Raw genomic sequence first — 20129 nt, 5'->3', positions numbered from 1 at the left:
CTACGCTACCTTGGGGTCTCCAGGAGCAAAGCAGCTGATGTAGTTGTTGATCTGCTTGAAGACAAAGCCCCTGTCCATGAAGGTGAAGCATCTCTGTGGACGACACAAGCCAAGAGCCGTCAGCTGAGACCCATGGTCTGTAGATCGCTGGGTTCTGGTCAGCACTCACTGTTCCTAAGTTTATGCTTTGATGTAAGCACACACCCTCTACTTGTCAGAGCGCTTCTGTTACCACTCCTGTGGGTAGCTACTTAGAAAGCACACCACAGCGGTGCCCTCCCCCCCGAGGCCCCACCTTGGTGCCCTCCCCCTGGAGGCCCCACCTTGATGAACACAGCTAGGCTGTGGTTCGCGTTCTTAGATGCCTCCGGGTTATCTCGAAACTTCTGTGTAATGTGTGGCATCAGCATGTTCACCACAGTCTCCACCGCATGATGGTAGGAGGCTGGAAATCTCTGGTTCCGTAGTAACTGAAAGAGATTCAGAGCAAACGTTTATGATGTTTTAAGTTGTAACACTTAGGGGTGGGGTTATCTCAGCTTGAAGTCCATTAAAAAAAACAAAACAAAACAGAGTTCTAATCTAGCTTGTCTGAAATTGGATGAAGTGATTAACACTCTTCCTAACGCAATCTAGTGAGTCTGCTGAAAAGTAACTTTCCACGCACTATTTTATCAATACTTTTGGGAATGGAAATCTCATAAGCAAAAAATTTAACCCAATTTTTAAAGTCAAATTATAGTATAGTATTTGAATTTGTATGTGTATTATAAAAATGCTCAAATTTATCAACTATTTGGAACTGCTTTGACATGACAAAGAGAACCTTGGTAGTTCTTATAAATGAGGATAGAAATCCTGATCCAAGAGCTTCAGCAGGAAAAGGGACAGGAGCCTGTATTTCCTCTGAGCATCTATGATGCTAGCATTTCTCAGACACTATTATATTCTTTATTCAAAATTTAAAAAGCAAGTTTGTGGTGTGCATGTGTGTGTGTGTGTGTGTGTGTGTGTGTGTGTGTGTGTGTGTGCATGTATACATTCTGTAGCACGTGTGTGTGGAGGTCAGAGAACAACTATTAAGAGTTTTTCTGTTCTCCCACCAGGTAGGTCCCAGGGACTAAACTCAGGTCATCAGGGCTAAATGCCTTTGCCCACTGAGACATCTTGTTGGCCCTTCTCAGAGAAAGGACTGTGTAGGCTTACGCTCCAAGTATTCAAACTACACACACACACACACACACACACACACACACACACACACACACACACACACACACACACACATTGACGAATGCACATGGCCAGTTTAAAGGGCACGGCAGCCTTCTGCTGCCAAGTTCACATAACGATCTGTCTTCTCATTAATGTGTACCAAAAAAAGTGCTGACTACTTAGCAATCAGCTGCGTTTATTATCACACATCTTCTACATGGCAGGCACTTGCACCTCATACTCTTCCTTACTTTCAATCCTTATATGATCCTTATGACTCAGGCCCCCTGTTACAGACGGTGAGAGAGGGTAGGTAAATGCATGCTAAGGCACACAACTCAAATGACTCCTATCCAGATCTACCAGGAATCCGCAGTCTTCTGCCAGATGAGATCACACGCTTCTTCCCTGACTCCATAAACAAAGCTACTTACAGATGAAGCAAGGAGGGAGCTCAGCTAAGCCTCCACTAACATATCATGGATTTAATTCCAACAGCCACAAGAACAGAGCACCTCAGCTTACAAACAAGGAAGCCAATGCCTAACAGCTCAATATAAAGTCCCAATTACCCTTTAACAGCCTTCCATTTCTTCTCCCCTTCGATGACTGGACCTGTTTGAAATGCAGGGGCAGTGGCTGCCCCTAGAGGCCATTTCCCAGTCTAACATAATGTGACTAGGTTCCGTCTAATGGGCTGCACAGAGTGGCAGGTCCTCCCAGGCCATGTTCAGAGAAGCAGACTGCTTTTGTTCTTTTCTTTCCTATGCTGGAATGTGCTGTGATGATGAGCCAGTTCCAACATGGTCGGAGAGGGTAACACCCGAGGCTGGATAGCCAGATGGGAGGCTGAGTCCCTGCATGACCCTGGGGGGACAAGCCGTCCTCTCCAAACCGCCTACCAGCTCGTGATTTTCCTGTCACAGTTGAGCCACTGTGATCTGGTCTGTTGTACAAGCGCCAGGATGTCACCAAGCAGGCCACACTTCAAGACTGCAGTCAGATCTGTATCTTTCTGATGTGAAACTATGCGTAATTAAATACCAGAACCTATTATGAAGATTTGAAGTGCTTGTTTTTTAATCATTTCAATTAAAACCAAGAACAGTTTTCTTTGGTTTTTCGAGACAGCGTTTCTCTGTGTAGCTTTGCGCCTTTCCTGGAACTCACTTGGTAGCCCAGGCTGGCCTCGAACTCACAGAGATCCGCCTGGCTCTGCCTCCCGAGTGCTGGGATTAAAGGCGTGCGCCACCACCGCCCGGCAAGAACAGTTTTCTAAGCACATACAGACTCAAGAAGGTAGGATCCTATCAGTGAGGTAGGATCAAGTTATATGAATACGAATTTAACCAATTCTTTAAAATCTTGCTTTGAAAAGGATTTTGTTCCTGATGTACTCCTGATGTACCAATCACTCCATGTCCTGGGATGACCACAATGACAGGTGATCGGCTTCTAGAACCCACACAAAAGCCAACTCACCGTCAGGCAAGATTGCTTACTACCTAAGACGGCCAGTCCTGGGGAAGTGGAGTCCCAAGAAACGCTGCTGTCCTTCATAGCTGGGCTGACTCAACAGCTACAAACCCAGGAAAAATGTTTTATAAAAGACCCCTGTCATGGTCGGGAAACCCATTAACCAATATTATCACCAAAAATGGGACTATCACACGTATATGTTCTTGACAGCATATAACAGTACTAGCTATGAAGTATCCCTGCCAGAAAGAACATCAAACCAAGTGTCTAAATTTTAACTGCAAGCATGTAGGTAGTGTAGGAGCCATATTACATAACGTTGTGGGATAACAACTGGCCAATCCTAGAACTCGGGAAATTCTGCTGGACAAATACTACAGTTTGTTTGTTTGGTTGTTTTTTTTTAGCACACACACTGCACTGAAAACACAGAGGAGACATTTTGAGAATTAAAGAAAAAAAGCAAAACACAAAACCACACCAACCCCCTGCCCCCAAATCCGAGAAGCACATCAGCTAAATGTGGTACATGGGCCTTATTTACATTCTGACTCAGCCAAGCCAACTGTAAAACGACGTTTTGGGGACACCTGCGGGAAAGCTGAATACAGTACGGTGTTAGAGGATAATGGAGGCTAATTTTGTCTCAGAGTCATGTAGTAGTGATATCTTGTAAAAAGCCTTCCCTGTCAGAGCTTGTGAGGGTGGGCGCAGCAAGCAGGAGCCGCAGCCATGTTGCTGACTGCTCAAGCTGAACCGCTGGTAACATTAAATGCATCACGCCACCCTCTCCACTCGGTGTTTAGATGAATCTCTACCGTAAGTTTATATTTTCACAAGTGCTGATGCACGATGGATGATTTACATGTCAACCCATCAGTAACGCCGTCACCAGTCACACTGCGATGGTCACTCGGGGCCTCTGAAAGCTGTGGGACACCCTCCTGGCAGCCACAAACAGCTGGAGTAAGGAATTCTGTTTTGACAATAAAACAAACTAAGGCCTTTTTAATGTGGTAAGACACACATTTGGAGGCAGTAAAAGTAATAAAGACCTAGGTAATTAGATGCTTTTATGGAGATCACTATAAACTGAACTGAAAGGGGAAATAAAATCTAGGATAGTGGGGCCGGCGAGCAGAGCTCCAAGGACAGAGTCCAAGACACAGACTTCTCAGGCAAGCAGAATGTCACTCCTTGGCCACAGCCTGGCACAAGTGTCCCCACTGGCCCGGGCACAGCCCTAGGGGATGTCGCCTGTAAGGGTAGTCACAGGACCTACCCCCTCTAATCCATGTCCTGCGTACTCTGTGCATGCCCTGCTCTAAGTGTGGTACCTAGGTGCCATCCTGAGTGGGCTCTCCACGAAGCCCCAGCCCCAGCCCTGCAGTCACACCCCCGTGGACAATGATGTTAAAACCAGGGCTGTGAAGTGTCAGAGCCCCTGGAACTGGAATTACAGTTGTGAGCCATCATGTGGGTGCTGGGAATCGGGCAGGGGCCCTCTGCAGGAGCAGCAAGTGCTCTTAACCGGTGAGCAATCTCTCCAGTCCCCAGGCTTCATTTAGTTGGTTTTGCTTTGTAGCCCAAGCTAGACTTGAACTCTGACCTCCCCAAGGCTGGAATTATAGTCATGCACCATGACACTCGGTTAAATTCAGACTGTCCAAGTGCAGAGTCTGGCAAGTTCTGACAGACGAAAGAGTCGCATAAGCAGCACGATCAAGGAGCCAGCCCAGTTCTCCCAGACCCACTCCTCCACGCCTAGGTCCTGACGGTGGGCGACGTTTTCTATCCCTAAATCTTTCCTTTCCTAGATTGTTCTAAATATAAATGAACCCATCTGTGTAACATTTAGGGTCTGAATTTTACTTCAATACTTCTAAGAGTTGCGCATAGTTTTGCAAGAATAAGCAGTTGTTTTTTTGTTATTAATACTAAGTGGTATTCTGTCATACTGCGTCACCAACAATTTGATTACCCATTTCCCATCCCATGGGCATTTGGGTTGTTTCCAGGTTTTCGCTATTGTGAAGAAAGCTGCTGTGCACCTTCCTACACAGGTCTTTGTGTGGATGTGTGCTTTCATTCCCTTTCATCAAATACCTAGAAGGGAATGGCTGGGCTGAATGAATGGCTCTGGCTTACGGTGTCTTAGTCATTCATTACACTATTCACATTGCTGAGTGTGACCTGCTGCCTCTGCCTAAGACGCATTCTCCTTCCCCTAAGTGTGGCATCCTTCAAGGTCCAAAGTTCACCTCCATGTTCACCTTTGCTTGCTTGGCTCCCACACACACCTTCCTACACCCTGTTTTCATTGTCCCAACCACCGCGGCGGCTTCAGGGTGGAGGATGTGCCCTCGCTCTTTCATGTTTTTCTCCTGCATTCTGCATCTAACAAACAACTACTCACAGACCTGGGGGCTGGAAGCTGGGTGGTAACATTCTGCCTGTCACACAGGCACAGAAGTGTTCAGACTTGCTTTAGGGAAAGCCCAAACAATCTACTTGTTTAGAGCACTTTTAAAATAAAATCTCTTGCCTTGCACGAAGGCTAAGCAACAGCACTTAGGACATCTATGCTTCCTACCTCTGTGGGCTTTCCACACTCATTTTTTAAGGACACCTGTGGGATGTCAGGACTTGGTTTGACACAGCGTGGGAGGAAAGAAGTGGGAAGAAAGTGTGAAGGAATTACAGTTCCTAAACATGAGTGAAAGAAGTTCCCGAAAACATCGCCCACGAACGCAGTCAGAGAACTTCCCAGCAGGCCCTGCTGCCATGAGTTTTACACCTTCCACAAAAACTCACTGTAAATTTCAAGCACCTGCCTCCTCTGATGGCCCTGAGTTGGGCTCAGCCACACGCACTGGACCCTCTGACTTCCTGAGTTAAGCTCAGTCACACACACTGGATCCTCTGATTTCCTGAGTTAAGCTCAGTCACACACACTGGATCCTCTGATTTCCTGAGTCGGGCTCAGCCACACACACTGGATCCTCTGATAGCCCTGAGTCGGGCTCAGTCATACACACTGGACCCTCTGATTTCCTGAGTTAAGCTCAGTCACACGCACTGGACCCTCTGATTTCCTGAGTCGGGCTCAGTCACATGCACTGGACCCTCTGACTCCCTGAGTTAAGCTCAGTCACACACACGGCATCAGAAGCTAGAGGTCCACCTTCTGGAGCTGCTTTCAGATGCCAGTTCAGGGAATGCTTCAAATGTAGTTGACAGATGGGGACTGGAAGGTGGATTCAAAGAAAGCAAAATGGTTTCCACATTAATTCTTCCATGCCAATATGTGCGGGAGGGTCACCCATCCACTGTTAGGATGTACACAGAAGGTGTCTCCCACAGGTCCGCACACTAGAACCCCAAAAGTAACAATGAAGCTGCATCAGCTCCCATCCCAACCCAAGGCCCAGGGGCACCTGTGGGATGAGTGGGTACCTCGGGAAGACTCACTAAGGAGGAAATCAAAGTCTGCAATAGAAAATATCAGAATAAATTCAGGATATTTAGATAAACATATAAAAACTCAAGAGGATTTGACCCAAGAAGAAAATCATGAATGATAAAAGAACTTGTTCCATAAACTAAGAACATGTGTGTGTGTGTGATGTGTATGATGTGTGTGGTGTGTATATGTATGTATGTGCTGTGTGTTGTGTGTAATGTGTATATGTGTGATGTGTGTGGTGTATGTGGGATGAGTGGGGTGTGTGTGTGTGTGTGTGTGTGTGTGTGAGAGGTGTGTGGTATGGGTGGTACGGTGTGTGTCTGTGCTGTATGTGTATATATGTAATGTGTATGGTGTGTGTGATATGTGTGTGTGTGTGCTGTGTGCTGTGTGATGTGTGTGTGTGGAATGTGGTGTGTGTGTGTGTGTGAGATGTGTGTAGTATGTGTGATATGGTATGTATCTGTGCTGTATGTGTATATGTGTAATGTGTATGGTGTGTGTGATATGTGTGTGTGTGTGTGCTGTGTGCTGTGTGATGTGTGTGTGTGGAATGTGGTGTGTGTGTGTGTGAGATGTGTGTAGTATGTGTGATACGGTATGTATCTGTGCTGTATGTGTATATGTGTAATGTGTATGGTGTGTGTGATATGTGTGTGTGTGTGTGCTGTGTGCTGTGTGTGTGTGGAATGTGGTGTGTGTGTGTGTGTGTGTGTGTGTGTGTGTGTGTGTGTGTGTGTGTACATGCACATGCATGCACAGCACTTGCAGCAGCTTTGTGACAGGAGGCCTAGATAGACGGGCAGTCTGTGGGAAGCAGGATGGCACCTCTAGCACAAGCAGGCGGGGCTAAAATGGAAGATGTGAATCTTTAGAGTGTCGGGAGGGCTCCTGAGTCTCCCTCAGTGTCAGCTCCACTGGGGCTCCACTCTACTCTGGAGACGGAGCTCTTACAGGCTGGAGCCAGGACTGGATAGGAAATCGGGCTGTTCACTACCCTCTAAACATCGCTGCAGGACTAAGAGACCACAGAGGTAGGAACAGACTGAAACTCCAAAGATAGACAAAGCATTTCTTAGAGCAGAGGTGAGGGGAGCCTGCGAAAGGCTGGAAGGGGCGGAGCCCCTCACACGGCTGCTTTCTCCAGCAGTTCTAGGCTCCACAAAGCCACGTGATCTGGAAAGATCATCGTGCACATGTTCTACCTAAACTCCTTTATTTTTGTAACACTGAAGGGTTATTTGCTGAGCAAAACAGATACACTTAAAAGACAGTCAAGTCACAATGTCCTCTGAAGTGATCTTATTTATTTAGGATTAAAACATAAAAATTATCCCAGGGCTTTTTTTGTAGGTTGAACTACACTCCCAAATTAATATCTTGAAGATGAGGTTTTTCCCCTAGGTGCTTGCTCATGCACTCCCCCTGACACACACACACACTCACACACACACACACACACACACACACACACACACCGCAGGCATGTGTGTGCCTTAACGTGACCGTGGAGGTCAAGGGACAACCTCAGGCATCGGCCCTCATCAGCCCTCACCTTCCATCTTGTTTGAGACAAGGTCTCACTACAACAGTACTGGGATTACAGAACCGTGCTAACCAGCCTGGCTCTCCCGGGGCTCTGGAGACATGGACTCAGGTCCCACGCTCCCATACAGCAAGTCCTTTATCCACTGAATCATCAGCCCATATGCTTAGGTTGTAGCACTCCAGAAATATCCCAGTGGGGGACTGTTTGGAGACAGGATCTTAAGGAGAAACTAAGGCAAAATGATGTCATCAGGGTGGGCATAATCCAACGTGACAGGTGTCATCCATCACAGGACATAAACCTTTGCAGGCAAAGCAACTATCCATAAAAAGAGTAGAGACCTCGGAGAGGTCAACCTCATGGAAACTCTGACCTAAAACTTCCAGCTTCTGAACTCTGAGGAAATAAATGTCTACTGTCTGATCCAGTGGCAACAATGGAAAATCTACAGGCTATAATCCTGTTGCACTTATGATATGTTTAACTGAAAAATAATATAATCAAATGGTATGTGTAAGAGCGCACATTTGGCTGCATACTGCTTGATTCTTCCTTGGCAGCATGATTTGGCATGAATTTAGAGGGTGCACATCTCTGTGCAAGGCAAGCACACCCCCCCCTCTTCCATCTGCCATCTCCTTGTGCACTAAATATCAAAATCTTTAAGTTGGACTGAAACAGGAAAAACAAACAAACAAAGAGACCAACTGGCGAGGATCAATGCCTGCTCAACAGGTGAGGTACGGCTGCAGGTTCTGGGCCACCAACCTTCTGTTCAGCAAAATCTGGTGGCCCTTGCCTAGGATTCCTCTGAGGAACCAGAGCCCTTGAGCAAAAAGGCCAAGGTCTTGAGCCTCTGATGTCCCCTCTCAGGGCTTTCTGATACACAGCACACGTATCCAAAGGGTACATGCAGCCCCATCACATGCAGCCCCATCACATGCAGCCCCATCACATGCAGCCCGTCACATGCAGCCCTACATCCCAATGCTCGCACAAGCTTCTCAAGCTTCTCCAGTCACACCCTCGGCTGCAACAAGGCCACAATTTACTGTCACAGGACAACTCCCCACTCCTGTCTCAGAAGCAGCTCCTCTAGTCATTAAACAGAGAGTGACAATGTCAGTGTGTGTCCTACATTAGGACTTCATAGAAGCAGCTGTGAGCCTCGGAGAGCCAGAATGCCACATCCTAACCCAGCTGGAAACAAGACCAGTTGTTTGGGGATGAGCCTCATGAGAACCAAGGGACGGAATGTGATAGTGGGAACCAAGGGACACAGCCACAGAAACACACATACCCAGTACCCCAAAAGGAGCACTGAAGGAGGGGGAAATTTAAGACTACATATATCTGCCCCAAAGAGAAGGAGCACATCAGGGCCTATTGTTTGGTTCTGGAGGATAGGTGGCTGGTGAGACTCAACCATCTGTAGACAGAAATATCTACCATGGTTAAGACACCTAATAAACACCAGATGCTGGCATTTTACATTAATGCTTAATTGGTCCCAATTCAAAAAGCTTGAAGATTTCTAAGCTAGTCAAAGAAAAAGATGTAATTTTCTTTGGATTTAATAACCTCGTAAGCAGCCAGGAACCAAGGCCTTGGAGCTGGACGTGTTTCCAAACTTGGTCCTTCCGCTCATTAACTGCAGGATTGAGGCAAATAATTCAAACATTCTAGCCTCAGTTTCTTTATGTAAAAACTGTACTCCCTCACAGGACTGTTGTGAAGCCAAAATGTTTTACTGACTGTGCAGCACATAAAATAATCCTGGGAGTCCCTGGCACACAGAAAACATAAATAGGTGTGACCTGTCAACCCCATGAAAGCCATTTTCCCACAACAAGCAGGCCCCCAATGGAGTCACCGACCTTCACTTTGTTGTTTTCTATCAAATGCTGAGCCATGGACTTTATCAGCACATCGAAGAAAAACCACGAGTACTAAAAGAAAAGGAGAAAACACAAAATGACGCACTGTTAGGAAAGAGGTGACCTCTCCTACACTGATAGGATTAGCCAAGAGAAGCAAGTGTCAACCTTAAAACACACCAGACCTCTGGCAGACACTCATCAGATCCGGGGCAGGTGGCAGACGTCTGCTCCTTGTGCACACACAACACACAGCTGGCCCCTGGAAGATGGAGCATCTCTCCAGCCAGAGGCACTGATCATTCACCGAGTCTCTCCTCTGTCAACTTCTTGCTCAGTGACACGGCTTTTGCCATCTTTATCCGTGTCCCCCACCGACTTCAATACAGGGACAACGTGACTTTGAATACGCTAATTCATTCTTTACGGCTCTCATCTGAGACCCAACTCGCAAACTGGGACCTGGAGAACTAACTCTGGTCTGCTGTGGGATAATCCTTTTGTACACTGGTTTAATAAAACACTGATTGGCCAGTAGCCAGGCAGGAAGTATAGGCGGGATAAGCAGACAAAAAGAATTCTGGGAAGAGGAAGGCTGAGTCAGGAGATGCCAGCCCGCCAGGGTGCAGCATGTAATGGCACACAGGTAAAGCCACAGAAAACGTGGTAACATGTAGATTAACAGAAATGGGCTGAGTTTAAGTGTAAGAGCTAGTCAATAGTTAGCCTGAGCTAACGGCTGAGCAGTTTTAATTAATATAAGCCTCTGTGTGTTTACTTGGGTCTGAGCAGCTGTGGCCCAGGCGGGACACAGGAAAATCTTCAGCTACATTGGTCACTCAGATTTAACAGTGTTGCTGGTGGTAACTGTCTATCAATGCACACAAATAGGCTTAGCTGATTAGGCTGTGAAATTTAACTTTTCTTTCCCTACATTTTTATATTTTCATTTAATAATATATAAAGTTATTTATATATTAAATGAATATATTTAAGAGAGAGTGTCAGCCCATGCTGATCACAACTCATCATGTAAGGAAGGATGTTTCTGATCCCCTGCCTGTTTCCCTAATTCTGAGATCATGGGTGTGAGCCACCATACCTGGTTTTCATTAATTGGCTTTTGAAAATAGTTAATTAGTAAAAATTAAAAAAAAAATTCCCAGATACAGTTCATGTTAACCAGGCTGGTCTCAAAATTGTGCACTCAAGGGACCTACAGGGTTTGGAAAGAGCAATGTTCCCCGTGGGCTCACGCATTAACACTTGGTCTCCAGTTAGTGGCGCTGTTTGGGGAGTGTACGGCATCTTTAGGAAGTGTGGCCTTGCTGGAGGCAGTATGGCACTGGATGTGAGCTTTGAGGGCTTACAGCCTTGCCTCACTTCCAATTCTCTCTCTCTCTCTCTCTCTCTCTCTCTCTCTCTCTCTCTCTCTCTCTCTCGCTTTGTGTTTGCAGCTGAAGATGTGCTCGCTCAGACCCCCACCCTGTTGCCCACTGCTGTGCGTCTCTCTCACCAAATGAGCTCTAACCACCTGAAACCGAAAGCTGAAATAAACTTCCCTCATTAAGTGGCCTCTGGTCATGGTGTTTATCACAGCAACAGAAGACTGACTAATACATGATCCTTCCTGCTTAGACTCCCGACAGCTGGGACCACAGGCATGTGCCACCATGGCTAGCTCTCAATTTACTTAACTGCAACATGAAAATTATATACATTATTGGGGCAACATTTAATGCTTTGGTATGTTTAACTCAGATTAAATATATCCAACTTAAACATTTTTTCATTTCTTTATGGTGAAAATTTTCAAAATTCTTCCTCCTAGAAACAAAAAGGAATGCACGCACAGAACACTGCTGCTTTCTGTTCTCATGGTTCTGTGCAGCAGTACTGGGGCGCTTCTTGTTCCTAAGAAACTCTCAGTACCCATCATCGACCTTCCCAGCCCAGCCCCTCATTAGCCGGTTATCTGTTGCTGTTTTGGAAGATGAGACCAGGGACCTCACGCATGCCACACAGGCATCCCCATCCCTTGGAGGGAAGATGAGACCAGGGACCTCACGCATGCCACACAGGCATCCCCATCCCTTGGAGGGAAGATGAGACCAGGGACCTCACGCATGCCACACAGGCATCCCCATCCCTTGGAGGGAAGATGAGACCAGGGACCTCACGCATGCCACACAGGCATCCCCATCCCTTGGAGGGAAGATGAGACCAGGGACCTCACGCATGCCACACAGGCATCCCCATCCCTTGGAGGGAAGATGAGACCAGGGACCTCACGCAGGCCACACAGGCATCCCCATCCCTTGGAGATCAGTGCTAACGCTGAAGAGCCAGGCTGGTTGTCCCAGTGTTACCTTAAGAAGTTTGTTGCTGGTAAGGAAATCAGCGGAAGGCTTGAGAATGGTGGTCATGGATTTGGTCAGTTCCTCGTGCACCGTCTTATATTCAGAGGCAATATACGGCTCGGCCTTATAGGCAAACTTTAAAAAAAAAAGAGAAAGAGACTTTACTCACCGGTCCTTTCAAGTTGAGGGGCAGAAAGCTTGAGAGGCTTCTGAGAACAGAGATCGGGACTGAGGTGCACATTCAAGGGTGGGAGAAGGGATGGAAACGAAGGTGGGAGGGGTGATCGTTATGTGACAGAAAGAGCGTGTCTAAGATGTCTTCAGGAACCCATCCGAAACATGGCAACTATACACGTCAGCAGTTCAGAGCTCATCTAGCACACAATTCATCAGTAATGGGACCTTCTAGAAATGTGTCACAGGACAGACTAACAGGTCCCGGAGAATCCAAATTTTAGTTTTCAAAGTACCACAAAGCCCAAGTTCACATATCATAGGATGTGTAACTTTTTAGAATGGTGTTTGTCACTCCGCTTATTTAATACTACATATCAAGAACCTATTGCTGTTTATCCCAACAATATCTCATGCTGTTCCACACAGCCTTTTGATTTGATTGTGGCCAGAGTTAACCTTCCATTCTCAAAAGTAACAGGGACGCTGGGAATTTTAGGTGGTTTAAAAAGGCATATAAAGATTGCCAATGTATAAGACGTATGCGCAAGATCACTTAAAACAATTCTTGCTTCATTAAAAGATAAAATTAGGTAAATGAAGGAATGGCTGCCTCTTTTCCAGCTCCTCCTCGTCCAGGTACAAGCCTTGGCAGTGGAGACCAAAGAGAACACGTAGGTATTAAATTCCGAATGCACCCCTTAAATGACAAGTCTTGTTAGAAAGAAGTCTTTGGAAGGAAACTTGGAGAGCCACAGCTGTAAATGATCGTAGCAGCTTGACTTATTTATTTATTTATTTTACATACCTTAACATATGACCTCAAGTGGCTCTCCAATCCTTCCTCATGGCACTGGGCAACCACATGAATAATGACCCTACACACCACAGGAATGAATAAAGCAATGAGTAGTGATGTGGAAATGGGGACATTTCATTATCTTCACAGCAGAACAAGGATGATGCCACTGGCACTCAGCAAACAAGCAGACAAGGAGTTAGACGGGGTGCCTCCGTGCGAGGTTAAAAGACATCGCTCCAGCATAATGAGCATCACATACTAGCATCCCAGGTAGGCTCCAGGTATGGATGGACTGAAGGGAAGAAGAGTATGGATGTACCCATCCATCCGTCCGTCCGTCCGTCCATCCATCCGTCCATCATCCATCCATCCATCATCCATCCATCATCATCCATCCATCCATCCATCCATCCATCCATCCATCATCCATCCATCCAATCCGTCCGTCTGTCCGTCTGTCCGCCCATCCATCCATCCATCCATCATCCATCCATCCATCATCATCCATCCATCCATCCATCATCCATCCATCATCCATCCATCCATCATCATCCATCCATCCATCATCATCCATCCATCCCTCCCTTCCCCCCTCCCTTACCGAGTCACATTAACTGTAACCTCCTCCTGAGTGGCTCTGGTGAGGACTCGGAACAGCTGGTTTAGGATGGTGGGCAGGAAGGCGATCATCACATGGCCTTCCATTGCATGCAGACTCTACAAACAGGGAATGGTGAGACACATGTTATATTTTTTAAAAATCTATTTCATTTCAGTTATTCTCTTTGAGATGGAGGTCTTGCTGTAGACCCAGGCTGAACTGGAATTCATGGCTGCCAGTGACCGTCACATCTCAGCCTCCCAAGCACCTGTGTCAACAGGTGCATGCCACCACACCCCACTGGCTTATCAAGGCAATGTCCACTTCATTTCAATGTCCACTTCATTTCAAATAAGCACGAAAGCACTCCCTCTAAAATACATGGAAAGCTGAGGGCAAGCAGAATGGCATTCAAGGATGCCTGTGTCCTAAACTGCAGGCTCTGTGAAGATGCTCCACAGTGAGGGGGAAGAAGGACCATTAACTAGTTGTCCTTAACAGGGCGTCTATAGTGGACCAGTGTAATTACAAAAGCTCTTTAAAGCACAGAGAGGCAGAAGAGGAATCACGAGGGGCTGTAACCAAGAAGAATGGTCAGAGCAGCCATAGCTGTCACTGAATTGGAGGAAGTGGAAAAGCTAACAGTCATAATGTCCCTGTGTGTTCATTTTTTAAATATGTAGGTTGTTTTCTCTTGATCAGACCTAATATAAGTCTCTACTCCATTTCTTGCATCTTATTTTGTCCTACACCTGGAATGCCACTTAGTGACTCTGTATTCAAAGTACTCTTCTATAATCATTCTGTATTGAAGTCTCCTCTGTCCTGCTGTCCATGCTACACAGTGGCTCCAGGAACACACCTAACTCCCGCATACAGCTGTGTCAGGCTCGGTGTTTTACCTCTGTCTACCCAGGAGGCTGCCATCAAGTGAGTATTAAGTTCTCTAAGGGTCAGGACTGTTGGGATTTGAGTGTGTCCTCCACCAAGCTTGTGATAGAAACTAATCCTCAATGCAAAATCAAGAAGAGATAGGGTCCAAAGAGAGGTGATCAGACCATGGGGGTTCAACCTTCAGGAATGGATCACGGAGACTGCTAGAGTGGGTTCCTTATAAAATGATGAGTTTGTCTCCTCCTCCTCTTCCTCCTCCTCTCTACCACCCAGCTCTTGCTTTGATCCTCTCATAGCCCCCTGAACTGTGAGAAAAATACATTTCTGTTCTTTAGGATGATCCAGCTTCAGGTATTCTGCTATAGTAGCACCAAACAGGCTAAGCTGGGACAGCTTCTCCTGTGCTTAGCAGCTGGCAAACATCCAGCAAAGGTCTGTCAGGTGAGCACAGGAGAAAATGTGTTCTCAAGGGAGAGACAGGGACGAGCATGCAGGCAGGAACAGAGCTATTTCTGAGTTCACTCTGGTCCCCTATCTAAAGACACTCAAAGCCACCACTGTGAGAGCATCCAGGTAGGAGCATCCTCACACAAGCTTACAAGGGGCAGCAAGCAACAACACCCACCACCAACAAAGGAAACACAATTTATTTCCAAAGTCACTTAAAAGAGGGACTAAGAAAGCCACCTGGTACCTTAAGGTATTTTACAAGTTCATTCCCTGAGGCTTGGGCTCCAGATTCCGTTTTCTGACAGTACTGGAAAAAGTTATGTAAATGCTGATCCTGGGGGGCAGAGGAGGAGGAGAACGTCTGTTAGTATATGCTTCTAGAAACAGGAGACTCCTGCTTCAGGGAACAAACATGAATGGCATATATTTATGCCTGTGTGTGTGTGTGTGTGTGTGTGTGTGTGTGTGTGTGTGTGTGTGAATGCATTTCTGTGCATCTGAGTACATGTGTGTAGGACTGCACACACCAGTGTGTATGAAGAGGTTGGAAGAGGAATTGGGAGTCCTCCTCTATTGCTCTGCCTATCCCTTTGAGGCAGGAGCTCTCTTCCTTGAACACAGAGCTGGAAGGCAGCAGGCCCTAGTACTCTCATGTCTCTGATACCCTTGGAAGTAGGGTGATGGGCATGGGTGAGATGCTTGGCTTGTTTGTTCCATGGAATCTGAATTCTGACTTTCATGATTTCGTACTGGGTGCCCTGTACCACTGAGTCATCATGAATGCTATTTAAGATTATAAAACTGACCATGTACAAATGACATCCAAAGGATCCTCCAGCATAGGAAAACGGTTGAACAATGTCACAGACTTATAAATTACTTTTCATGGATATCAGCACACATAAGCACCTCCCATGTACTTTTTTCAAATAGAGGCCTATAGTGTAATAATACATTCACAGGACACCAGGATTCTGTTTTACACAGACAACTTGGTCACAGAGTAATCACTGGAATGAGATAGTTGACCCGTACCTGAGTGTACACGGTGGAAACCAGATGAGTGGAAATTTTCAACAGAGGCTTGCCTCCTTCCACCCACTTAATTTCTGGACCATAATGCTGAAAAGAAGAATGGGGAAAGATCCAACAGATTAGCTATCTCAGCTTGCACACAACCATCAGGGACGACCCTGAGGAGGGACTAAAGACTCAAAGGCTCCAGTGGCTGCAGAGCTGTGCCTGGCCACAGCAGCAATACCGTTGTGTTTGCATTGTTTGCCCAGTTACTTCCCCTCAGCACACTGCCCTTCCTCCCGGGCTTTCTAAGTTGTCCGAGATGACGGTCCATTTCACTGGAAATGAATCCGACTTCACCGGTATCTTTATATGTTTTTGAGACAGGGTCTCACTATGTAGCCCTGACTTGACTGGAACTTTCTAAGTAGACCAGGCGGATCTCACACTCCCAGATTCACCTCTGCCTCCTGAGCGCTGGGATTAAGGTGTGCACCACCATGCTTGGCTTCATGAGTATCTTAGGCAGACCTGAGTTCAGGACTCTGGGAAGCAATAAAGGTGACACCAGACAGTGAACTACGATGTGGGAAAGAGAGTCGGTTCTCGGGGTCTATATCAACCTAACTGAGAACTCATCCTTATTTGAGCATGGCTACTTCCCAGAAAGACTCATGCCAGGCCCAGTACCTCTCTGCTATGGCACTACCAGTACAGGCTTATAAAATGCATCGAGTGTCATCTGAAACAGCTTCTAATTGTACACATTTACTTCAAAATGAATAAAGAAAACCAATCTGATAAAAATCCCATGAGCCGTTTCTGTTGTATGCTATTGCTGTTTTTATATTCTTCAATGCTTTCTGAAGAAACTGGGTTAAAACAAACCAATCTTAAAATCCGATACCCTGCCCATGCTGAGCTCCTGGTAGCCAAGGTAGCCAGATGGAAGATTGGCTGAGACAGGGATATGCTGTTCATTTGTCAACACCCTTCCGTCTTTCAGGAGCGGAAGCCAGGAATAGCCAACTGTTGAGAACAAAGAACAAGAAAAGCCACTGTGAGCTCACTCCTTCTGAAGGGAAATCACTGCAAGCCTGAGCAACAACTGTTACCATCAATCAAGTAAGTGATGGGGAGGCCTCGGGATAGCCTCGACTGAGTCTCTTTGCATATGCAATTCAGGCACAATAGCATCAGGCCACCTAGAAACCCACCTAGAAACCCTTTGGCAAAAGGATGAATATTAAGAATCAAAACATAATAAAAAACTCCAACATGCAAATGTTAAAAAACAACAACAAAACAACCAAGAAATGAAGAGTCGGGTTCCCACCTTGTGTTTCAACAGCGTCCTTCTTCTTCGTGCTCCCTTTAGTCGAGTTATCGCAGCTGACGTGGAAGAAGGTGAACAGCAGATGGTGCTTCTCATGTAGCTGGGTTGGCAGTTCTATCTTGATCTGCAAAGGCAGCAGAACAAAGTTCCTAACATCCCACAACAGCAAACGTTCCCAGGGGAGGCGGGTGTACACCACCCAACTCGAATGTAGACGCCTGTTCCCCAAACCCTTCCTAGGATTAAACGTAGACACACCCAAGCTGTTAATGACGCCAAGGAGAGACGGATTCTGAACACACTGACTAGAATCCGGGGAAGGGGTGATGTCTCTTCCAGGCATAAGCAAACGGGAAAACAGGCACCACGATGCAAACCACACAGCTGTCGGCATGAGAACCTGGGGCTGAACATTTCTTCACACACAGCGGTTTCAATGAACTACAGTTGAACTTGGACAACAGGGTTTTCAACTATATGGGTCTCAGATATGAAGACTTTTGTTTACTTTTGGTTTTTGGCACTAAGAATTAAATCTAGCACCTCACATATACTAAGCACATACTTTCTCACTGTGCCACATCATGATCCTATGCAGAATCTGGGTTTTTGTTTGTTTTATTTATGCTGTGGGATGTTCTGTATGTCAAATGTGTTGCTCTGATTGGTTAATAAATAAAACACTGATTGGCCAGTAGCCAGGCAGGAAGTATAGGTGGGACAAGGAGAGAGGAGAATTCTGGGAAGTGGAAGATTGAGTCAGGAGACACTGTTAGCCGCCGCCATGAGTACCAACATGTAAGATACTGGTAACATAAGTACCAACATGTAAGATACTGGTAAGCCACGAGCCATGTTGCAAGGTATAGATTTATAAAAATGGGTTATTTAAGATGTAAGAACTAGATAGCTAGAAGCCTGAGCCATTAGGCCAAACAGTTTAAATAATATAAGAGTCTGTGTGTTTATTTTATATGTGGTCTGCGGGACTGCCGGGGCTTGGTGGGAGCTGGAGAGAAACTGGAGATTTGCAGTCACTTGCAAAATTCATACACAAACCACTTTACCTAAAATGTCAAAAAATTAAGTACTCATGAGTATATTATATATATATATATATATATATATATATATATATGTAAAAGTGATACTTGGGGGGCTATCTATGTGTGATGTGCAGTACATGTGGGTGGTATATGCACACATGTGGGTATAAGTACATACCCAAAGTGCAAGGAGGCAACAGGATGCAAGGTGTTTAGTACTCTCCCCAGTTCCCTTGAGACATGGTATCTCCTTGAGCCTGAGGTGGGCTGGCATCAGCACACGCCAGGGGTCCTCTTATCTCGACCTTCCCCCACCTCTGAGATTATAGATGCATGCGTGGCCATGCTCAACTTTTTATACTGGGGCTGAGGATTTGAACTCGGGTCCTCCTGCTTCTGGAGCAAGCGCTTACCTATTCAGCCATCTCCTTAGTGCCAATGTGTTACCATAAAATCTACACTTACCAATTATTGAGGTAAGATTTATCAAATTGTATGCATCAAACAGATGGCTGGCAACTTTCACAATCAAAAGGAACGAAGCGAGAATGCTAACTCACAACTGTATGAATCAATGGTAGAACACACTGTAATTTAAAAGCCGCCTCCTACTGATCCTGCAGTGAGCTCAGTGCTGCATGAATCTGTCTAAAACGTAAGCAATTTCACTTTCCTGCAAACTGAACATGGCAATAAAAAGTGATGTCTCTTGGTTCTCACGTACTTTTCACCATATGTAGACTATACAACATATAGAATTTGTTAACTGATTGCTGTGTTATTGATAAGCCTCTTCCGGCCAGCACCAGGGTATTAAGTTAAGTTCTGTGTAAATCAAAAGTCACATGTGAAGTTTAGATCACTCCAAGAGCACGCCACCCCCGTGACTGTAGCAGTTCACGAGTGAACCATTCCATAGGAGAAAATCCACCAATAAACAGGATCATTCTTAGGTTCAACAGTCCTATGTTCAAGGATAAATTTGGTTTTTGTTGTTATATTTTTTAAAATCTAATCATCCTCCAAAGTTTTCCGCTCCTTCCACTCCTCCCTTTCTCTTCAGGAAAGAGCAGGCCTCCCAGGGATATCAACTCAAGGATGAATTTGAAGAGTGCTGCTAGAATATTAACTATGGTACTAAAGGTGCAATTAAGAATTTTCTTTTATTAATTTGTAATTTGTGGTTTTATTTATACCAACAAAGATGTTAAATAGAAAAATCATGTAAAACAAACACCAATTCTGCTGTGATTTCAGCAGGGAATGCTGCTTTTCTTGCACTCTGCTGTAACTAGCAAAAAGTTTCATGTTTCTCTTAAGACTGGTGAAATTGTGTCATTCTTTGAAAACACCATTACCTCATCATAGAATTCTGGGTTTTGTTGATGGTGTAGAACCGCAGCAAGGGCACTTCTCGTGAACACTGGGCCACCAGGTCTGCCGTAAATGCACTAAAAGGAGGAACAGCAAAAACCAACACTCGGTTTCAGGTGACGGAGTGAGAAATTGGTTAGATGTGTTACAGAGCAAGAGGCTTCTCAGGCTGTGTCTGCCTGGGAGAGCCCAGGTCTTCGAGCCTTTAACTCTGGGGTCCTGGGAAACCAGACCTTCCCCAGCCTGTGGCCCACCCCTTCCATTTTTCCATGCAAACATTTATATTTGTCTAAATTAAAATAAATACATTTAAAAAAAGCTTATTCAATGCCTTCCATTTCAGGCAGCCTTCTTTCCACGACAGTGTCTGTCAGTAAACTGTAAATTTCTTTTCTCCTCTCCCACCCGCTTTCTCCCTTCCCTCTCTTGTTCCCTCCCTTTGTGCCAGGGTCTCACAGCCCAGCCTGGAACTCCCTGTGTGGCCAGAAG

At 45.8% G+C, this 20129-nt stretch overlaps 1 protein-coding gene across 29 annotated transcripts in view; it reads right to left on the bottom strand.

Annotated features, from left to right (window-relative positions):
• The window catches only part of Dock9 (dedicator of cytokinesis 9), a 278642-nt gene that overhangs the window by 82564 nt on the left and 175949 nt on the right, over positions 1–20129 (bottom strand). For all 29 annotated transcript variants that reach the window (XM_052732426.1, XM_052732428.1, XM_052732430.1 and 26 more), the window contains exons 19-29: positions 19625–19717; positions 17221–17344; positions 16792–16913; positions 15903–15989; positions 15112–15201; positions 13524–13639; positions 12929–12998; positions 11956–12081; positions 9587–9658; positions 324–470; positions 10–93 (exon numbers count right to left, since the gene is read on the bottom strand). In XM_052732426.1, the coding sequence (XP_052588386.1) occupies positions 10–93; positions 324–470; positions 9587–9658; positions 11956–12081; positions 12929–12998; positions 13524–13639; positions 15112–15201; positions 15903–15989; positions 16792–16913; positions 17221–17344; positions 19625–19717 (1131 nt within the window). The remainder of the gene's footprint in view (positions 1–9; positions 94–323; positions 471–9586; positions 9659–11955; positions 12082–12928; positions 12999–13523; positions 13640–15111; positions 15202–15902; positions 15990–16791; positions 16914–17220; positions 17345–19624; positions 19718–20129) is intronic.

This window comes from Peromyscus californicus, unplaced genomic scaffold, assembly GCF_007827085.1.
Source record: "Peromyscus californicus insignis strain IS unplaced genomic scaffold, ASM782708v3 Scaffold_12__1_contigs__length_115047231, whole genome shotgun sequence".
Lineage (NCBI taxonomy): Eukaryota > Metazoa > Chordata > Mammalia > Rodentia > Cricetidae > Peromyscus > Peromyscus californicus.
This window is presented reverse-complemented; position numbering and strand designations above follow the sequence as displayed.